The sequence below is a fragment of the Pongo pygmaeus genome, chromosome 2, assembly GCF_028885625.2.
Source record: "Pongo pygmaeus isolate AG05252 chromosome 2, NHGRI_mPonPyg2-v2.0_pri, whole genome shotgun sequence".
Classification (NCBI taxonomy): domain Eukaryota; kingdom Metazoa; phylum Chordata; class Mammalia; order Primates; family Hominidae; genus Pongo; species Pongo pygmaeus.
Window position 1 is genome coordinate 164,850,590 of NC_085930.1, and position 22,540 is coordinate 164,873,129.

A 22,540-nucleotide genomic window follows, 5' to 3' on the forward strand; every position below is an offset into this window, starting at 1 on the left:
AGTATAAACTTTTGCTTTTAAAAAAAGTTATCTCTTACAAGGCTGTTTTACTCCTGTTGATTATAGATTGCCAATGAAGTAATTGGAGAAATGAACTTGAAACCAGAGGAGGTTTTCCTTGCCCAAGGTACTTTACGGCCTGATCTAATTGAAAGTGCATCCCTTGTTGCAAGTGGCAAAGCTGAACTCATCAAAACCCATCACAATGACACAGAGCTCATCAGAAAGTTGAGAGAGGAGGTAAAAGTTTATGAGAACTTTTTCATAAAGTAGATACATGGAAAGTCTTCCATTCTTCCCTCCTCTTCCCTCCTAATATTCACAGAATTGCACAACCATCATCACATCTAATTTTAGAACATTTTCATTACCCTAAAAAGGAACCTTATACCCATTAGCAGTCGCTCCTCGTTCTGCCTGTTGTTGTCATTGTCATCCTGCCTCCACCCCCCAGCTCCTCCTTTCCTCCTTTCTTGCCAGCTCTAGGCAGTTACCAACCACTAATTTATTTTCTGTCTCTATAGATTTGCTTATTTTGGGCATTTTATATAAATGGAATTGTACAATATGTGGTCTTTTATGACTGGCTTCTTTTTTAATGTTTTCAAGGTTCATCCATGTTGCTGCATGTATCAGAACTTTATTCCTATTTATTGCCAGATAATATTCCATCTTATGGGTATAAAGCATTGTATTTATCCTTTGATCAGCTGATGGGCTTTTGGGTTATTTCCACTTTTTGGCTGTTATAAGTAATGCTGCTATGAATATTGGTCATAAGTTTTTGTGGATATGTGTTTTTATTTCTTTTGGTATATGCCTGGGAGTAGAATTGCTAGGTCTTAAGGTTTAACATTTTGATGAACTGCCAAACTATTATTTAACATGACGATACAATTTTACATTCCCACTAGCAATCTATGAGATTCAAATTTTTCCACATCCTCACCAAGACTTGTTGTTATCTCTTTTCTTATTGTGAAAAACACATAACATAAAGTTTACCATCTTAACCCTGATTTTTCTTTTTTTTTTGAGACAGAGTCTCACTCTATTGCCCAGGCTGGAGAGCAGTCATGCGACCTCGGCTCACTGCAACCTCTGCCTCCCGGTTCAAGCGATTCTGCTGCCTCAGCCTCTCAAGTAGCTGGGATTACAGGCATGCACCATGAGGCCCGGCTAATTTTGTATTTTTAGTAGAGATGGGGTTTCACTATGTTGGCCAGGCTGGTCTTCAACTCCTGACCTCAGGTGATCCACCCGCCTCTGCCTCCCAAAGTGCTGGGATTACAGGTGTGAGCCACTGCGTCCAGCGTCATCCTGTTTTTAAGTATACAGTTCAGTAGTGTTAGGTGTATTCACATTGGTGTATTCACATTGTTGTAAAACAGATCTTCAGAACTTTTCATCTTGCAAAACAAACTCTATACCCGTTAAAAAACAACTCTCCCTTTTTTCTGGCTGCCACCCTCTGGTAACCACCATTCTGCTTTCTGTTTCTATGTTTCACTACTTTAAATACCTCATATAGGTGGAATCATACAGTATTGCTGTGGAATCATACAGTATTGCCTTTTTGTGGCTTGCTTATTTCACTTAGCATAATGTCCTTAAGGTTCATTCATGTTGTAGCATGTGACAGAATTTCCTTCTTTTTTAAGACTGAAAAATGGGCCAGGCACGGTGGCTCATGCCTAGCGCTTTGGGAGGCTGAGGCCGGTGGATCACCTGGGGTCAGGAGTTCGAGACCAGCCTGGTCAACATGATGAAACCCCGTCTTTACTAAGAATACAAAAATTAGCCAGGCGTGGTGGTGGGCATCTATAATGCCAGCTCCTTGGGAGGCTGAGGCAGGAGAATGGCTTGAACCCTGGAGGCGGAGGTTGCAATGAGCCAAGACTGCCATTGCACTCTAGCCGGGGCAACAAGAGCGAAACTCCGTCTCAAAAAAACAAACAAACAAAAAAAGCAGACTGAGTAATGTACTACTATATGTATATACCACATTTTGCTTATCCATTTTTGTTAATCTTTTGGATATATGCCCAGAATTGGGATTGCTGGATCATATGGTAGTTCTCTTTTTAATTTTTTTGAAGAACCTGTTGTCCATATCAATTGCACCATTTTACAGTCTAACCAAAAGTACATAATGACTCCAGTTTTTCCAAATGCTTACAATTTGTTATTTCCTATTTTTTTATGGTTGTGTTATCTGACTTTTAAAAATTTTAGTCATCTGGCTCAGCACAGTGGCTCATGCCTATAATCCCAGCACTTTGGGATGCTGAGGCAGGTGGATCACTTGAAGCCAGGAATTTTGAGACCGGTCTGGCCAACATGGTGAAACCCTGTCTCTACTAAAAATACAAAAAAATTAGCCAGGTTTGGTGGTGCATGCCTGTAGTCCCAGCTACTCCGGAGGCTGAGGCAGGAGAATTGCTTGAACCTGGGAGGCAGAGGTTGCAGTGAGCCAACATTATGCCACTGCACTCCCGCCTGAGCAACAGAGCGAGACTCTGTCTTTAAATAAAGTAAATAAAAATATTAGTCATCCTAGTGTATATAAAGTGGTGTATCTCATTTTGATTTGCATTTTCCTAGTAGCTAATGATGTTGAGCATTTTTTCATGTTCTTGCTTATTGGCCATTTGTGTATGTTGGAGAAATGTCTATTCGTATCCTTTGCTCCTTTTTTTAAAAAAAATTTTAAGTTCGAGGGTATAAGTGTAGGTTTGTTACATAGGTAAACTTGTGTCATAGGGGTTTATTATACAGATTATTTCATCACTCAGGTATTAGGCCTAGTACCCATTAGCTTTGCTTTTTAATTGACTTATTTATCTTTTTATTATTGAGTTGTAAATGTCTTTATATATTCTGGTTACGAGTCTTTTATCAGATATATGATTTGCAAATGTTTTCTCTAGTTCTGTGAATTGTCTTTTCATTTTCTCAGTGATAACATTTGGAGAATTATAATTTTGGAACACTAGTATATTTTCTAATTGCTTTGTATTCTAATGAGAACTAGATCAGAGATGATGGATTGGTTTACCCTGATTTATTTATATTTAAAAAGTTTATGTTTAAAATGTGCTTCGAAGAGAAATAATACCACTAAAATATTCATCTAATTCCTTATAGGCACTTAGGAGCAAATACTTTAAAAGATGCATTTTTAATAATAATCTGTTAGTCTAAGAAAAGTGGTAACAGGAAAAGCCAATAATTTATTATGCTTTGTTTTCCATGTCATCTTGGTTACTAGTTTATATTGGTTGGCTTCTTTCCTCCCTGTAGGGAAAAGTAATAGAACCTCTGAAAGATTTTCATAAAGATGAAGTGAGAATTTTGGGCAGAGAACTTGGACTTCCAGAAGAGTTAGTTTCCAGGCATCCATTTCCAGGTAAAAATTAGAACTGAATTTTGTTTGATTCATCTTTAGACCTTCATGTTGAAGAAAAATCAATTCAGACAATTCTGAAATAATCTGTCATCTCAGGGAATATGTAACATGAGAGAAAGGAAAGGATGGTTAGGGAATAATTGAAATCTTTTGAATATCTACTGTATTTACTTCATTTTATTAAATACTCATTTTCCATTGTATCTGCATTTAAGTGTTACATTATCCTTGGGAGTCTGGCATCTGATGTTGCCATCAGATGAGAAAACCAAGACATAAAGATATTTTAATAATATTGCCACACAGTCCTAGTAGTAGAGCTAGGATTTGTTATATTATTTGTACCATACCGTAGTGCGTTCCATGGAAGATGTGAGGATTTAAACTTAGCTCTTTAAAATCCTTGTCCTATGTCTGACTTGTTTGAATGGATGAACCACTTATTCTGTGCAGAGAATTCTTGGCACAATGTAACTAATTCCTGAACAAATAATACTTCATTTGCTGTCATATAGAAAAAAATTAGAGGTGATACTTGTTTAAAGTTAGGACTGCAAGTCTTAACCTATTTTTGTTACTAGTTCTTGAGAGGTTGGGCAAATCTGTACCTCAGGTTCTAGCTCACTGTAATAGTGATTAGGGGATGATTTGGGAGAATGACCTAATTGAATTGAAAAGCATAATAATAGCCAACATTTCTTAAGTACTTTCTGTGTGCTAGGCACTCTGCTAAATACATTTTATTGTCTTATTTAATCTTCACAATGGAAACTAGTATTATCCTGTTTTACAGATGAAGAAACTTAGGGACAGCGACGAATTTGCCAAAAGTTATGCAGATTGAAAGGAGTGGAGCCAGAATGATATCCCCAATAATTTTTATCTCAGAGTTTATACTCTTAACGATCATATTGGCTCCATAAACAGCTTTACAAATGTATAAACTATGTGGTGATTAGCACTTGTTCTCAAATCTAGTAATCAGATTGAGATCTTTAGTCCCTAACCTGCATGCCGGCAAAGAATGGTCTGTGGACCGGCGTGGTGGCTCATGCCTGTAACCCTGAGTCTACTAAAAATAGAAAAACTAGCCAGGTGTGGTGGCAGGTGCCTGTAATTCTAGCTACTTGGGAGGCTGAGGCAAGAGAATCGCTTGAACCCGGGAGGCAGAGGTTGCAGTGAGCCGAGATTACACCACAGCACTCCAACCTGGGCAACAGAGCACGACTCCATCTTAAAAAAAAAAAGGAAAAAAGAAAAGAATGATCTGTGAATGTAAGGGAGGGAAGCCAAGTGTTCTATGTCCTTGGTCATTATTTCATCTAGACTCACTTGATGTTTTAAAAATCTATTTTGTATGTTGAGTTTTCTATTATGTAAGATTTCATTGGCAAAAATGGTTTTGCTGCTTTAAAAACTATCTTAAATATGCTGTTTATTCTAAAGGTAAAGAATGGACTAGGGAATTAATTGGACATAGCTGAGGTTTTGCCTATAACTAGGCATCTCAAGTGATGCCTTTTCTGTTGTAGTAAAGCAGCAGGATCCAGTTTTCCATAGATCTATGCACACCTTATGTTTTTACCAACTTTTAAGTATTTGGTAAAATAGAGGTTGGGTGCAGTGGCTCATGCCTGTAATTCCAACATTTTGGGAGGCCTAGGCGGGGAGATCACTTGAGGTCAGGAGTTCCAGACCAGCCTGGCCAACGTGGTGAAATCCAATCTCTACTAAAAATACAAAAAATTAGCTGGGGATGGTGGTGCATGCCTGTACTAGGTACACTGGTGGCTGCTAGGGGAGGGTAAGGCAGGAGAATCTCTTGAACCCGGGAGGTGGAAGTTGCAGTGAGCTGAGATCGTGCCACTGCCCTCCAGCCTGGGTGACAGAATGAGAGTCTGTCAAAATAAAATAAAATAGAAATACCAGTTCACATTTTTTGGTATTAAAAACTCACATTATTTATTAGATTATGTATATATTTTAACAGTATAATACCATTCCTAAAATTAGATTGATAGTTGAAGCTGGATGATGAGTAAGGTAGTTAATTATACTGTCCTCTTTATGTATATGTTGGAAAATTCCCTTACTAAAAACTTTGAATAGATGGGCACATATGTTATAAACTAAAAATATTTACTGGATAATTTTGTGATACTTAATACATGGACTGTAAAAATAGGATAGGCCAAGTGCAGTCAGTGGCTCATGCCTGTAATTCCAGCATTTCCAGAAGCCGAGCTTCTGGAGTTCAAGACCAGCCTGAACAGCATAGTGAAACCCCTATCTTTACTGAAAAAATTAGCCAGGCGTGGCTGCCTGTCCTTGTAATCCAAGCTATTTAGAAGGCTGAGGTGGGAAGACTGCTTGAGCTCAGGAATTTGAGGCTGCAGTGAGCAATGATTGCACCACTGCACTCCAGCCTTGGTGACAGAGCAAGACTCTATCTCTTAAAAAAAGGGAGATAGGAATGATAGGGAGAGAATTAAACATACTGTCTTATTTGAGCCTCACAATGGAAACTATGATAGTATTATCCTGTTTTATAGATGAAGAAACTCAGGGACAGAGATTAATATGCCAAAAAGTTATGCAGACTAAAAAGTATGCATAACTTAAATGTTACAGCATTCTAAATGTTACAACATTTTTAGAATGTTGAAGCATTCTAAAAAATGCTGAGTTGAATGGGAAACTAATAGCTACATTTGGATACTTATGATGGGCAGATGGATTTTAATTTTGGAAAGGTTTTATATTTTGAAAATAGTGGCATTTTTATATTAGATTTTTATATTAGAAATATAACATTAATGTTAAATACTGTTGTTACTCTTACCTTTAGGTCCTGGCCTGGCAATCAGAGTAATATGTGCTGAAGAACCTTATATTTGTAAGGACTTTCCTGAAACCAACAATATTTTGAAAATAGTAGCTGATTTTTCTGCAAGTGTTAAAAAGGTAATCTTTGATACAGCTAATCATTACAAGAAATTGAATGGATTCTTACTATATACCAGCATTTATAATGAAATTTTTAGGGTTTTATTATTTGAAAATTTGGTGTAATATAACCTTTGAAATGACTGTGGAGAAAATATTCCACAGATATTCTTATATGCACATTTTTCTTTCCAGCCAAACAAGACTGGATATCCTGAGTCTCTAAAAATGTCAGATAAAGTATTTTAAAGCACTCTTTTATGTGTATTTCAAGATCGTAAGGGAAATCCTTTGAGTCAGGAATTTATTGGGAGCATCATTTCAAGAAACCAAAGCTGTCTGCTCCTCTGAGGACAGCTACTAATCCTTTGTGTGGTCTAGGATTTGGGTTTTAACAATTTCATTCATGTACAGGTGTCTCAGTATGAGACTGGGTCCAAGAAGGGCCAGAGATTGGATCAGATATCTTCACACTATGCAACCCTTTAGCTCCAAATTGAAGATGGATGGAAAAATTCCCCAGTCTACTTTATTCTACAGATTTGGGGTTTTAATTTATGTAATGTGTGTGGTCTGAAAATTGCAACATAAGAATTTTAAAGTGGATCTGGGTTGGTAGTGCTTATGGGAGTTAGACAAGGAAAAATGCAGATTCTCTTTAGAATATCTTCACCCAGGTCCCAAAGGATTCTCATAGATAGATTTCCAACAAATATGAGGTTATAATAAAAAATACAAATCACATATAGAAGTATGGCACCATGAACGAGAAAGGAAAAAACTGTCAGAACAAGACCCTCAAGACTTTACTGGAATTAACAAGCAATATGTAAAGTAAATAGAAATAAGCTATTCATAATAAGAATAATGTATAAGAGACTACTAAAAATAACTGGGCAGATTTGAAAATAATCTAAGTTCTGGGAATGAAAATAATAACTGAAAAACAGCTGAAAGAGAGAATTAATGAACTAAAAGAAAGTTGTTTAGAGATTTTCCAGAAATTAGGACAAATCATCATAAAGAAAATATGGGTAGAAAAGGTTAAGATAGAAGGATAAGGCAAGTGCTAACATATGTCCAGAAGGAAATAATAGACAAAAATGTATTAATTCCTCCACACTGGTAAAAGACATGATGGCTCAGATTCAGGAAATGTAACACATCTCAAGCAGAATAAAGGGAAAGAATTTGACACCTAGTAAGCACATCTTAGAGAAATTAAAGACTGCCAAAGACAGAGCAGCTGCAGAGAACAGATCAATTACCTACCCAGGAAATTATACTGAAACAGTAAAGGCAAGACTTCAAAATACCAAGAGAAAATAATTAACTGTGGTGAACAGCTAAACTGTCTTTTAAAAACAAGGGCAAAATAAAGTTATTTCGAGATTAAACAGAATTTACTACCAACAGTCCCTTACTTAAGAAACTAAAGGCAATGATTTTCAACGCTGGCTGTAAGAATCATCTGGGGAAGCTTTTGAAGTATACTATTCTTGACATATAGCCCTAGAATTTAATTGGTCTGAGATGGGACCTGGGCATCCCAAGTAATTTGTGCAGTTAGGGTTGAGAACCATTGTTTTTTTTTTTTTTTTTTGAGATGGAGTTTTGCTCTTGTTGCCCAGGCTGGAGTGCAATGGCACGATCTTGGCTCACTGCAACCTCCGCCTCCCAGGTTTAAGCGATTCTCCTGCCTCAGCCTCCCGAGTAGCTGGGATTACAGGCATGTGCCATCATGCTTGGCTAATTTTGTATTTTTAGTTGAGACGGGGTTTCTCCATGTTGGTCAGGCTAGTCTCAAACTCCCGACCTCAGGTGATCCACCCGCCTCGGCCTCCCAAAGCGCTGGGATTACAGGCGTGAGCCACTGCGCCCGGCTGAGAACCATTGTTTTAAAGCACTGACTTGAGGAGAAGCAGCAGGATGCCAGGAGAAAGTCGTGAGATACAGGAAGGAATGCTAAGCAAAGAAAATGGTAAATGACTAAAACTGAAACAAACATGGACTGTATAAAATGATAAAAATAATTATAAAATCGAGAGTAGAGGTAAAAATGATATCCACTTCTTCCTGTTTATTAGAAAATATGTAACAATGTTTAGCTGAAGTAACATGTAAGCCACAAAGGGATTGATTTGAGCTAAGGAATTCAAAGATGTCTGTGTTATTTGCCAGAAGGACTGAAGATTGATTATCTTTTAAGTATCCTTGTTAACACTTAAGGGCAACTACTGCAAGAACAGAAATAGAGGATTTAACTTCAAAACTGGTAAAGAGGAAATAAATGAGCTGGGAGAAATCACCAGTTCAAAAGACAGCAAGAAAGGAGTAAGAGTAAAAAATGGGATAAATAGATAATTACAGAAAAAGATTGTAGAATGAAATTCAACTATATTAACCTATAATTAATTAAAAGGACTAACATCCCTAGTTAAGACATAGACGGTCAAACTAGATTGAAAACTAAAATCTGCTTAGTATAGAATAGTAGATATGAAAAGTATAGTCTAGTCACAACAGGCATTACTAATACCTGGGGATAGTAGGAGTGAAAATTAAAGAATGGAAAAACATATACCAGGTAAATAAAAAAGAAATGGCTAGAGCTATATTAATTTCAGACAAAACTGACTTTATGGCAAAAAGCATTAGAGATAATATTTGACTCAGATAAGGTGCATCATTTGCTGGTGACAGGGTACTAAAGCCTGAATGTATGTAAATATAATCGGCATTTCTTATCCTAAGACTTCTTCATAGTCCTGGCCCTCAGGTGTGAATTTCTGGCATAGTGCATAGCACCCACAACTCAAGCAGATACCAAATACAATCCACTGCTAAAAACCAGTAAAATACATAAGATAGTAGTAGATAATAAAAGAGTGAATACCTTATTTCTTAAAACTGAAAAAATGCCTCTTTGGTTTTTCTCAGCCACATACCCTATTACAGAGAGTCAAAGCCTGCACGACAGAAGAGGATCAGGAGAAGCTGATGCAAATTACCAGTCTGCATTCACTGAATGCCTTCTTGCTGCCAATTAAAACTGTAGGTGTGCAGGTGAGTTGTGTGAATTCATTCACCAGTGATAGACTTTTTTTTTTTTTTTTTTCTTTTCTTGAGACGGAGTCTCGCTCTGTTGCCCAGGCTGGAGTGCAGTGGCGTGATCTCGGTTCATTGCAACCTCCGCCTCCCGGGTTCAAGCACTCTTTCTACTAATATTGAAATAAGGATTACTTAGGAAAATGAAATATGTAAGTATATATACCAAGTTTAGAGAAATAAGAAGGTAATTTTTTATAGAATGTTTAGGGAGTGAATAGTTACAGGAACTAAATAGTCAGGCTGAGATTTTGTAGTTTTGGAACATCTATGAACTCTAACCAAAGGTAAATATTGAAAGCAACCCTTTCCTATAGGGTTGGCATGCTTACTTCTGCCTTGTAGGGCAGGGATCAAGAGGTCATGTATCCTTCTAGGTGTGAAATATACTGTGGTTTTAGAAGTCTTTAACTGCAGGAAGGCCTCCAGATGAATAAGTTACACCATTTAGGTGTTGTTCTCAGCGTGTGTATTCCCTGTACTAGGGAACATGTTCTACTGATGTTTTTTGTGTTTATTCTGCCTTTCTAGTTGTAAAAGAACATGAGAATAATATCGTTCTCAATTATAAAATACTACTTGCAAAATGACTAATAACTAATAAGATAGTATGTTAATTTCTCCTCTTTTTTTCTGGAGACAGGGTCTTGCCCTGTCGCCCAGGCTGGAGTGCAGTGATGTGATCATGGCGTACTGTAGCCCTGAATTCCTGGGTTCAAGCAACCCTACTACCTCAGCTTCCGAAGTAGCTGGGACTACAGGCAAGCACCATCATGCCTGGCTAATTTTTAAATTTTTTTGTAGAGATAGGGTCTCCCTGAGTTGCTCAGGCTGGCTTTGAAATTCTGGCCTCAAGTGATCCTTCACTTTGGCCTCCCAAAGTGTTAGGATTGGAAGCCTGAGACACTGTGCCCGGCCTTCTTTATCTGATCGTCAAATGAGTTTTTGGGGAGCAAAAGTGTGGGAGGGTAGGGAAGAGGAAGGTTATTTTCTTTTATTTCAAGTTTGTGGGTAAATGGAGACACTAGAAGAGGTGTCAGGAGTTCAACTCAAAAATGGTATAAGTGCCAGTTATTGGGTTAATGTGTTTATAATGTCCTCTTACAGTAAAATTATGTGTAGAAAGAAATTCTACTGTTTCAGAGATTATTGTTCTAAAACCTAATAAGCATTTTTTCTAGATATACAAATCTGTCAGTTTAAATTCTCCTTTGCTCTGAATTCGTACAGTTCTGCCTGTAAATAAAACAAGATAAAAATTGATTGTTGCCAGGCGCAGTGGTTCATGCCTGTAATCCCAGCACTTTGGGAGGCTGAGGCGGGCGGATCACCTGAGGTCGGAAGTTCAAGACCAGCCTGACCAACATGCAGAAACCCCATCTCTACTAATTAGCCGGGTGTGGTGGTACATGCCTGCAATCCCAGCTACTCGGGAGGCTGAGGCAGGATAATTGCTTGAACCCAGGAGGCGGAGGTTGCGGTGGGCCAAGATTGCGCCATTGCACTCCAGCCTGGGCAACAAGAGTGAAACTCCATCTTAAAAAAAAAAAAAAAATTGATTGTTATTTTTAAAGTAAACTAAAATATTTTATTTCATGAAAGTGATAGAGCCAGCTATTGGGTTAAGGAACTCTTGCCTTCCTTTTAAAGGCCAAATGTTGTAAGCTGCTTATGTTGTTTTAAAATCACTATTGAAATAACCTTACTTGGAGTTACTGATACTTTCTTTCAGTGGTTTATGGATTATCTCATTCATGTATAAATTTATTTTGAAATTTGCAGTGATACTTACAGGCAGTATTACCCTAATATATAAAAATAGAATTGTGGACAGGTTATTTAATTCTTAAAAGTTTCCCAGTTTTAAGTAGATTTGTTATAGAGAACTTCCACGTCTGTGTGCTAACTGCTGCTACAAAGGGAGTTGAAATAGTTCCCCACTCTTCTTTCTAGAGAATTGTTACAAAAAATAGATATTTGAGATAATTTGATGAATGAATGATTTCTTTCTTGAAAATGAAACTTATTCAGGCTCTACTACTTTTCCCACCAAAATAAAATTTCCTTTTGTTATTGGATAACTGAATTTAGTCTCTTACCCTTTGAAGCTTAGACCCTTGCAAGCCCAGATGAAAATGATGGTTCATGGTTAGTATAACATTGCATTTTATTTTCTAAATACCAAGGTAAACCGTATTTGTAAAAAATGAAAATACATTAAAAAAAATTATTTGTATTTCTACTCTCCAGTTTTGTATGTGTCTTTCCAGAAACACTTTAAAAAGAAAATAAAAGAGGGGATTTGTGGTACACATTGTCAACTTTTTTCTTTTAACTGAACATCATGAACTTACCTTTCTGTGCCTTTCCAGGTAGATTGTTCTTAACTGTTCCCTCATATTCTATGCATACCATCATTTATTTAACTATTCTTCTAACCAATGGGCATTTAAACTGTTCTCAGTTTTTTATTATTATAGGCATCCCATCAGTTATCCATGTATTTATATAGGATCATTTTCTGTGCATGTGCATTTTACACTTTTTTTTTTTTTTTTTTTTTGAGATGGAGTCTTGCTCTGTTGCCCAGGCTGGAGCGCGGTGGCTTGATCTCAGCTCATGGCAACCTCCGCCTCCCAGGTTCAAGCGATTCTCCTGTTTCAGCCTCCTGTGTAGCTGGGGGTTACAGGCACACTCCGCCATACCCGGATAATTTTTTGTATTTTAGTAGAGACGGGGTTTCACCACGTTGCCCAGGTTGGTCTCGAACTCCTGAGCTCAGGCAGTCCACCCGCCTCGGCCTCCCAAAATGCTAGGATTACAGGCATGAGCTACTGTGCCCAGCCCGTTTTACACTTTTATAGATACTATCACATTAGCATTCACATATGTTGAATTTTCACATTCTTAGTACCTGCCACTCTGGGCATTAGGTACTTCTCTAATCTGTTACTTTTTAAAATTGCTTTTCATAAAAAAAGCAAATTACTTGGATTAAACAGGACACAGGAAAAGAGAATAAATTATCAGTTTTATTTACTTATTTTAAAATTAACTTTTAAGCTGATACTTAAACACGTTGATAAGTAAATGTTTATGAATTGTTTTTGTCTCCCACTTAAGAATTCTTTATCCACTCAAAAAACACGGGCAGATCTTGTCTGCCAAATTATAATTTTTCATAATTTTATTTTATTTTTTTGAGATGGGGTCTTACTCTGTTGCCCAGGCTAGAGTACAGTGGCATGATCACTGCTCACTATAGCCTCGACCTCGCTGGGCTCAGGTGATCCTCCTGTCTCAGCTTCCTGAGTAGCAGGGACTACAGGTGCATGCCACCACACTGCCCAGCTAATTTTTGTATATTTTGTAGAGACAGGGTGTTGTCATGTTGTCCAGGCTGGTCTCAAACTTCTGGGCTCAACTGACCCACCCACCTCGGCCTCCCAAAGTGCTAGGATTATAGGTGTGAGCTTCTATACCTGGCCTTGTCTGCCAAATTAAATATGCTGGTTATCCACAGTTATGCAGGTAATGGGAATGTTGAATACTTTTTTTTTTTTTTTTTGAGACAGAGTTTCACTCTGTCACCCAGGCTGAAGTGCAGTGATGCGATCTCTCAGCTCACTACAACCTCCACCTCCCAGGATCAAGCGATTCTCCTGCCTCAGCCTCCCGAGTAGCTGGGACTACAGGTTCATGCCACCTTGCCTGGCTAATTTTTGTATTTTTAGTAGAGACGGGGTTTCATCATGTTGGCCAGGCTGGTCTTGAACTCATGACCTCTGGTGATCTGCCCACCTCGGCCTCCCAAAGTGCTGGGATTACAGGCATGAACCACTGTGCCCAGCCTAAATTCTTGCTATTACCATGATACTTTATGTATGTCTTAACTGATTCAGGTAGGATTTTAATATGGGATTTTAATTTGGAATTTATTTATACCATTAAAGAAGCATTTAGTATATATTTTCATTCAAATTTCCAAAAATCTATTAATAATGTCACCATGCATAAGATATTTTTCAATGCATCTTTTTTTTTTTTTTTAAAAAAAAGCTTTGTCAAGTTAAACTGATGTATCTTTTGACTATTAAAAATTATTGATTATCTTTTTATTTTCAGGGTGACTGTCGTTCCTACAGTTACGTGTGTGGAATCTCCAGTAAAGATGAACCTGACTGGGAATCACTTATTTTTCTGGCTAGGCTTATACCTCGCATGTGTCACAATGTTAACAGGTGTGTTTCACAGGAGCTAGGGTGGGGGCTTGTGTAATGGAAGGATGTATTTCTTAAGGGCTTTCAATTAATGGAAGACCAAAAGGCTCAAATGTAGATATAGGTAGGTCATGTAGATAAGAGTAAATGGCTGTGTGTGTAATTCAAATATGCACATAGGTTGCAGTTAAGTAGATATTTAATATTATCTTGTGTTTTGACTCTTCATCACAATGTAATCATCTGTTAAAAATTATTTAAAGGAGAAAGATTTTTATTTTAGTGTAAAATATTAAAGACAGCTGTAAAACATCTTCTAAATTAGTGGCTTATATTAGCTATTGGTTTTATGGTAACATGTTTTATTCCAGAAGGACTGAAAAAAGTATGTCCAGGTTACAGAATTACAAATAAAGTAACACACACACACACACACACACACCCCCCTACAAAACAAACAACCCCCACCCCAAACAAAAATGGAGACTTGGTTAATTTAGTAGTAACCCCAAGGAAGAAAATCAAAGAAAAGAAATAGGTATGTGCCAGATAGCATTAAAATAGTTACATTTAAATATATAATTTACATTTAGATAAATTTTCCTTTAATTTGCATATTAATTTCTTACATTGGATGTATCAACAGCTGATTTATAATCTATTTCTAATCCTCAATTTCATCGTACCTTATATAGTTCAAAAATTCACTTATTTTGTACTAGATTGCTAATTAAATGTTCTTATTTCACAGTTATTCTCTCTCTTCAATTTTCTTCATGGGTGTTAGGCAGTTAACAACCAAAAAGAATTACTTGAGGTTTCATTTTACTCAAATTGCTGCAGAAATCAGAAGCTTACCTTTTAATATTAACCTAGCAGAGTCTGTATAGTTCGAGATAAGGAGTTACAGGAAAGCTGTGTTTTTACCGATGGGAACATGCTCATTCAAAGGCTTACTCAAATGAACGGAAGACCCTCAAATACAGAAGCATCTTTAATATGCTGAAAAATAGAATTATTACTATCTTCAATAATGGGGGCCAGGCATGGTGGCTCACGCCTGTAATCCCATCACTTTGAGAGGCCAAGGTGAGTGGATCACTTGAGCCCAGGAGTTTGAGACCAGCCTGGGCAACATGGTGAAACTCCATCTCTACAAAAAATACAAAAATTAACCAGGCATGGTGGTGTGTGCCTGTAGTCCCAGCTACTCAGGAGGCTGAGGCAGGAGAATGGCGTGAACCCGGGAGGCAGAGCTTGCAGTGAGCTGAGATTGCACCATTGCACTCCAGCCTGGGCAACAGAGCGAGACTTCATCTCAAAAACAGGAAAAAAAAAAAAAAAAGAATCTTGGTGAACTTTAGATTTCTTTGCTGGGGTCTTTTTGATGAATTGGAGTTTAAAAATATTCTTCCATGTTTGCCAGTTTTTTTCCTTTTTTTTTTTTTTTTTTTTTTTTTTTTTTTTTTTTTTTTTTTTTTTTTTTTTTACATATGGTGTGATTTCATTTATACAACATTTTTGAAATGACAGAATTATAGAGATGGAGAACAGATCAGTGCTTACTAGGAGTTAGGAAGGAGGGAGGTAAAAGGGATATGTGGAGTTACAAAAGGACAGCAGAAGGAATCCCTGTGGTGATGGACTTGTTCTGCATTTTGACTGTGATGGCCAGTACAGAACCTTTACATGTAATAAAATTGCATTGATGATTACATGTATAACTGGTGAAATCTGAATATTGTTGGATTGTGTCAGTGTCAGTTTCCTAGTTGTGGTATCATACTATAGTCTTCTAAAATGTTACCTTTGGATAAGGGTGCAGGGGCTCTCTGTGTATTCTTGGTTACAACTGCATGTGAATCTACAATGATTTTTAATTAGAAAGTTAATTTTTTTTTTTTTTTTTTTTTTTTTTTTTTTAAATTTATGAAGTATTTATTGATCGTTCTTGGGTGTTTCTCGGAGAGGGGGATATGGGAGGGTCATAGGATAATAGTGGAGAGAAGGTCAGGAGATAAACACATGAACAAAGGTCTCTGGTTTTCCTAGGCAGAGGTCCCTGCGGCCTTCTGCAGTGTTTGTGCCCCTGGGTACTTGAGATTAGGGAGTGGTGATGACTCTTAAAGGGCATGCTGCCTTCAAGCATCTGTTTAACAAAGCACATCTTGCACCGCCCTTAATCCATTTAACCCTAAGTTGACACAGCATATGTTTCAGAGAGCATGGGGCTGGGGGAAAGGCCATAGATCAACAGCACCCCAAGGCAGAAGAATTTCTCCTAGTCAGAACAAAATGGAGTCTCCTATGCCCACCCCATTCTACACAGACACAGCAACAATCTGATCTCTCCTTCCTTTCCCCACACTTCCTCCCCTTCTCTTCAACAAAACCGCCATCGTCCTCATGGCCCGCTCCCGATGGTCGCTGTCTCTTTGGAGCTGTTGGGTACACCTCCCAGACAGGGCAGCCAGGCAGAGGCGCTCCTCACGTCCCAGACAGGGCGGCCGGGCAGAGGCGCTCCTCGCTTCCCAGACGGGGCCGCCCGGGCAGAGGCGCTCCTCTCCTCCCAGACGGGGCGGCCGGGCAGAGGCTCTCCTCACATCCCAGACGATGGGCAGCCGGGTAGAGGCGCTCCTCACATCCCAGACGGGGCGGCCGGGCAGAGGCGCTCCTCACTTCCCAGACGGGGCCGCCCGGGCAGAGGCGCTCCTCGCTTCCCAGAAGGGGCCGCCCGGGCAGAGGCGCTCCTCGCTTCCCAGACAGGGCTGCCCGGGCAGAGGTGCTCCTCACTTCCCAGACGGGGCCGCCCGGGCAGAGGCGCTCCTCACTTCCTCCCAGACCGGGTGGCAGCCGGGCAGAGGTGCTCCTCACCTCCCAGACGGGGCGGCCGGGCAGAGGCGCTCCTCACCTCCCAGAGGGGGCGGCCGGGCAGAGGCGCTCCTCACTTCCCAGACGGTGTGGCGGCTGGGCAGAGGCGCTCCTCCCTTCCCAGATGGGGCAGCCAGGCAGAGGCGCTCCCCACTTCCTCCCAGACGGGGTGGCGGCCAGGCAGAGGCGCTCCTCACTTCCCAGAGGGGGCGGCCGGGCAGAGGTGCTCCTCACTTCCTCCCAGACGGGGTGGCAGCCGGGCAGAGGCACTCCTCACCTCCCAGACGGGGCAGCCGGGCAGAGGTGTTCCTCATCTCCCAGACGGGGCGGCCGGGCAGAGGTGCTCCTCATCTCCCAGACGGGGCGGCCGGGCAGAGGTGCTCCTCATCTCCCAGACGGGGCAGCCGGGCAGAGGTGCTCCACACTTCCTCCCAGACGGGGTGACGGCCGGGCAGAGGCACTCCTCACCTCCCAGACGGGGCGGCCGGGCAGAGGCGCTCCTCACCTCCCAGACGGAGTGGTCAGGCAGAGGCGCTGCCAGTTTTTTTCCTAATTTGGATGAGGGAATCTTTGTACAGGGAGGGACTGTTCCAGTTTTACGTTCATATATAGTGTGGGTAAATACCTGTCCCAGTACACTCTAGTGATTACTTTTGTTTGTAAGAAATGAGAAGGTGAAAAGAGCAGGTTGATGGCATTCTCTTAACTTTCTCCTGTAAAGATCTTTTATGAGCTTTAGGAACTATATTGTTTAGAAAAAGTATAACTTACTGTCTATACATGGGTCAAAAACCTTGCTTCTGTTGTAGTATGTTTGGAAGGAGACAATAAAGTAGTTGGTGATACTGGTGGTTTTGTGCTAATATGGTTTTCTTTTGTGTATTTTACCTAAGTACATGTTAAGAAAAGAAGAAAAAACGTTAAACTTTACCATGATAGTTGCCGGGGAGATTTATTTTCTTTGCTAAAAAGAGGACTAAGGAAAAGTGACAATTGTCTACTTGCTGGAGTAGGGAGAACTAGCTAAGTGGCACTCATATCTCTACCCTGATTCCCTCCTGTTTTCTGGGTGAAGATTGTGAAACAGATCCCTTCAAACCAGTGGCCAGCTACACTTCAAGTTGTTAAAATTGTCTGATTCTAATTTCCTCAAGTTATGTTCCAAACTGTACTCTCATTAACATGAAGATATTTGTGGTGTATATTCATGTCTTTCAAACAGACATTTATATAAAACAGTAATGAATCATTTTTTTGGAAGGAAGTAGTAGGATACTAAGTCCTATTTCAATGGCCTTTTTAATGAAGTGCAAATGAGAATCTCTCTAGAATCATTGTTTCTCAAGTAGAGAAAAAAAGATGAGTTTACTAATTTTGGGAAATTCACTGTAGTTTCCTCTTGGAGATTTCCAGTGCATGTTAGCATAGTATATTAATAGTTTCTGAAGTCTTGTCATAAAGACACCTATTTTTAAATTTTAACTAAGTGTATTTGTTTCCTAGGACTACCCATAACAAATTACCACAAACTAGGAGGCTTAAAACAACAGACATTTATTCTCTCACAGTTTAGGAGGCCAGAAGTCTGAATTCAGTGTTGGCAGGGTCATATTCTCTCTGAAGACCCTAGGGGAGGATCCTTCCTTGCTTCTTCCTACTATTGAGTGGTGGCAGCATAATCCAGTCTGTCTTTGTGTTCACATGACCCTCATTCCCCTGTGGGTGTCTGTGTATCCAAATTTCCCAGTACTTGGAAGGGTACTAGTCATTGGATTAGAGCCCATCCTAATCCAGTATTACTTCATTTTAACTTGATTACATTTGCAAAGACCCTTTTTCTCCCCAGAGATTCTGGGTGGACGTGAAGTTTTGGGTATACTCTTCAACCCAGTACATTAAGTGAAAAGAGAGTTGTAATAATCACTTATATCTTTGCACATTCTGAAATACAGAATATTCCAGAGAACACACTTTGAGGAAAGCATGTAGAACACAGACCTTCCTATAATCTTATATCTTGTCCTATCTGTCTGGGGAGTTGAAGTGGGCAGGAGAAGGGCCTAAAACTAAGTGGGAAATGGAAAGAATGTTACTGTTCTAAGTGCCTTGCTTCTCATACTAAAATGTAATTTCTACATTTAAAATGTAATTGCTCTATTATTTTTACCTCTGTTTCCAGAGTTGTTTATATATTTGGCCCACCAGTTAAAGAACCTCCTACAGATGTTACTCCCACTTTCTTGACAACAGGGGTGCTCAGTACTTTACGCCAAGCTGATTTTGAGGCCCATAACATTCTCAGGGAGTCTGGTAAGTTGCTCATGTTTTTGAATGCTACCCTCTGAAACTAGTTTTTGGAAGCTTGACATTAAGAGTAGGAGGATGTGGCTTTTGCTTTTTAGATGCTTTTGTTTTTATTATTTAAATCTTTGAATGTTCTATGATGTTGCTTTTTTTTTTTTTTTTTTTTTTTTGAGACAGAGTCTGTCTTGCTCTGTCACCCAGGCTGGAGTGCAGTGGCACAATCTTGGTTCACTTCAGCCTCCGCCTCTTGTTACCAGTGATTCTCCTTCCTCAGCCTCCCGAGTAGCTGGGATTACAGGCACCTGCCACCACACCTGGCTAGTTTTTTGTATTTTTAGTAGAGATGGGGTTTTGCCATTTTGGCCAGCTGATCTCGAACTCCTCACCTCAGGTAATCAGGTCAGGAGTCAGGTCAGGCCAGCCTTGGCCTCCCAGAGTGTTGAGATTACAGGCGTGAGCCACTGCACCTGGCCTATAGTGTTGCTTCTAAATAAAATATATTCACCTTTGTGGCCATTTGTGGACATGCACAGAGCAGCAGAAAATTTGAATTTCCAGACTTAGATGTTCCCAGCTGAGTTTGAACAAGGTGACGCTATGCCTTCTTGTTTCAGCTCTCATAATGTGAACAAGTCTTTTTCATGGTCTCCTTGATGCTATATCTTTTGCATTTTTATGTCTTTTGTTGGTGATTTTGCTGTTTAAAATGGATCTCAAGTATAGTGTTGAAGTGCTGTCTGGGTTCCTAAGCACAGGAATGCTGTGAGGTACCTTACAGAGAAAATCTGTGTGTTAGATAAACTTCATTCAGGCATGAGTTAAAGAGCTGTTGATTGTCAGTTTAGTGTTAATGAATCTATAATAAATATTAAATACAGTGTCTTAAATCAGAAACACATAAAACAAGGTTATATATTAATCAGTTGATGAAAACTATACTGCAAATTATAATAGAGAATAATGAGACCGGACTGTTTCTGTTTATAGCACATCAGTGAAACATCACTGATGTGATCAAATTCTGTTTTTTGCATTTGTGATTAAGTCCAATTAAAATGCTCTGCGAGTAGCTGAAATCAATGCATGATGACAGTCTTAACTACGCTGTGTGTGTATATGTGATTTCAGATATTGCCTGGGAGGATTTAATTGAACTGAGTTAGAGTGCTTTTCTATGGTGCGGTGATTGGTTCTACATATACCTTTCTCTAGGGTATGCTGGGAAAATCAGCCAGATGCCGGTGATTTTGACACCATTACATTTTGATCGGGACCCACTTCAAAAGCAGCCTTCATGCCAGAGATCTGTGGTTATTCGAACCTTTATTACTAGTGACTTCATGACTGGTATACCTGCAACACCTGGCAATGAGATCCCTGTAGAGGTAATTTATATATTTTTTTCTAATGCACGTTCTCAGTACCTCTTACATTTTATAACGTGGTGAATGGAATAGGCTATGCCAGTGCTGTATTTCTTATGTTGGTTTTCTGTTCATAAGATAGGCTTTTTTTTTTTTTAATTTTCACATATTTGATTAAGACACTGGGGCAGAAGAAGGCCTTAAGTTATATATGCTCTCCAAATGTCTGATTACTATATAAAAAGTAATTGATTGTAATAATTTTATCTAATCCTGCCAATTTCTACTTTACAAATAGTATTTCCCAAATAAAGAAGAAAACTCTAGGAGTGAAGAAGAGTTTGTTAGAAATAAGGATGCAATTTGATAGCTTTATGGCCAGACACCGAAGAATTGCCTAAATGTTCTCCCTACTACCAATTCCAACTCAATTTTTGATGCTTCTTTGTCTTCACCAGAACATTCCAAAGGAGCTACTTGCATAATAGCAAGTGAAAATCAAAGTGAGACTCTATTAGTTGGGCCACTGCCCTCCAGTGCACTAATGCGAGGCTGTCGTGATAGCTAGGTAGATGGGTTGGTTCGGAACGTGGCTTAGAGTCAGTTTTCTCTTAGGCTCAAATTTGCCAAATTTGACAAGTGAGCAGGCTATCTTCTCCTCCTGTATACTTGATAATGATTATTACAGTGTACTCTGTGCCACCTCGGTGGCCCTTAGAGTTGTATGTTTAAGCTGCAGATAATTTGCAGAGCATTGGCTGAAACACATAAAATCACATGCTTGGATGCCACAGCAATGTCAAATCGCTATATGTTCTTAAGCACTTGTGGCTCAGTCACAAACACAGCTTGCAGACTAGCACCTGTTTGTGGATCACACTTTGAGTAGTACTGAGTTTAAGTCACTAATATTTTAAACCTTAATAACTTAAACCTATCCCTGCAGAGGGGAATAGGTTCATTATATAAGATTAATCAGAAACCATCCCATATACATGGAGGACAATAGTGCAAATAGTCAAATTTTAATTTTAAATTACAAATGTAAGCCCTCTAGGACTGCTGGACATGCAGTGGATACTGACTTTTCTCTATAATTTTTTTTAATAGGTGGTATTAAAGATGGTCACTGAGATTAAGAAGATTCCTGGTATTTCTCGAATTATGTATGACTTAACATCAAAGCCCCCAGGAACTACTGAGTGGGAGTAATAAACTTCTTGTTCTATTAAAGTACCGTGTGCAGTTTAAATTGATTAGAAATCATTCCCATTATTGACATGCAGTACTGTGAAAAGAGTTACTGGAGCAGCTACATCACATCTGAGTTCTCCACAGCAAAAATCTACGGCTTAAGAGCTGAGTTGGGGATAACCAAAAGGGACTGAAGAGTTTGTACGGGTAAATAATCAAAGCACCATTGCCTACACTCAGACAGATTGATACTGCTTTTGCCTTTGCCTCACTTATTCTTTATGTATAAATTCACTGTTGATGTCTCTGTGAAGATATATGAAGGTGGGTGAGTTTGGGGGTAATTATGGGCTTCTGTCTCCTTACCAGTTTCTAAGAACTGTTAGAAACACCCATTATTTACCAGTGTTACTTAACTATGTATATATACTTTTTGGAGAATCAGTTTTCTTATAAGTAATCTTATTTCTCCAAAGGGTGAAAAAGAGATGAACATATCAGATAAAGGTATAGCCGAGCTATTCCAGCCACTTTTGAAGGACACTGAGGGTATAAAATGTAAGCTACCATAAGATGGAAAAGCACCAGGAATTTGTTGATGTACTTTTGAATTTTATTTCACAGCCTTGGGAGGAAGAAACTATGAGTGGTCTCAGATGTCTATGAATGGTCTTAAAATGTTCTCAAACCATGTTGCACATAGATGCCATGTTATGCAATGTCAGCTTGTTCATTAGTAAGGAGCTTTATCCTCCTAGCCTTATATTACCAGCCCTCCACAGCCTTGCATAGAAAGTTTCTGTTATCTCCTTAGAAGAAACTGGCTCAATGACATTTCTGGTGTAGTGCAGATAGAGGTCAAGAGGAGCATTTTCATCTCTTCTTTTGCTGGTCAGAGAAACAGTTCTGAGATCACAGAAGCCATGGTGCATACCTACAGCTTACAAATGGGAGAGGAAAAATGTTTATATCATCTAGTAAACGGTTGTAAAATGAGCTCTTTAATCTATAGACATATTATTCATTGCTCAGACACCTGTGAAGAGTCTTGATCCATGCAAGATGTTTGCCAAACTTTGTAATCCTTTCTACTAGCTATAAGAGAGGATTTAAGAACTGGTGCA

The 22,540-nt window shown here is 39.1% G+C and overlaps 1 protein-coding gene across 1 annotated transcript in view; it reads left to right on the plus strand.

Annotated features, from left to right (window-relative positions):
• GMPS (guanine monophosphate synthase) overlaps positions 1-21,455 on the plus strand; it is a 67,322-nt gene extending 45,867 nt beyond the window's left edge. The window contains exons 9-16 of the mRNA XM_054479527.2: positions 67-240; positions 3,304-3,409; positions 6,258-6,373; positions 9,296-9,421; positions 13,589-13,704; positions 18,734-18,864; positions 20,071-20,243; positions 21,333-21,455. Of these exons, the coding sequence (XP_054335502.1) occupies positions 67-240; positions 3,304-3,409; positions 6,258-6,373; positions 9,296-9,421; positions 13,589-13,704; positions 18,734-18,864; positions 20,071-20,243; positions 21,333-21,434 (1,044 nt within the window). The 3' untranslated portion in view covers positions 21,435-21,455. The remainder of the gene's footprint in view (positions 1-66; positions 241-3,303; positions 3,410-6,257; positions 6,374-9,295; positions 9,422-13,588; positions 13,705-18,733; positions 18,865-20,070; positions 20,244-21,332) is intronic.
• Positions 21,456-22,540: the final 1,085 nt, after the last annotated feature.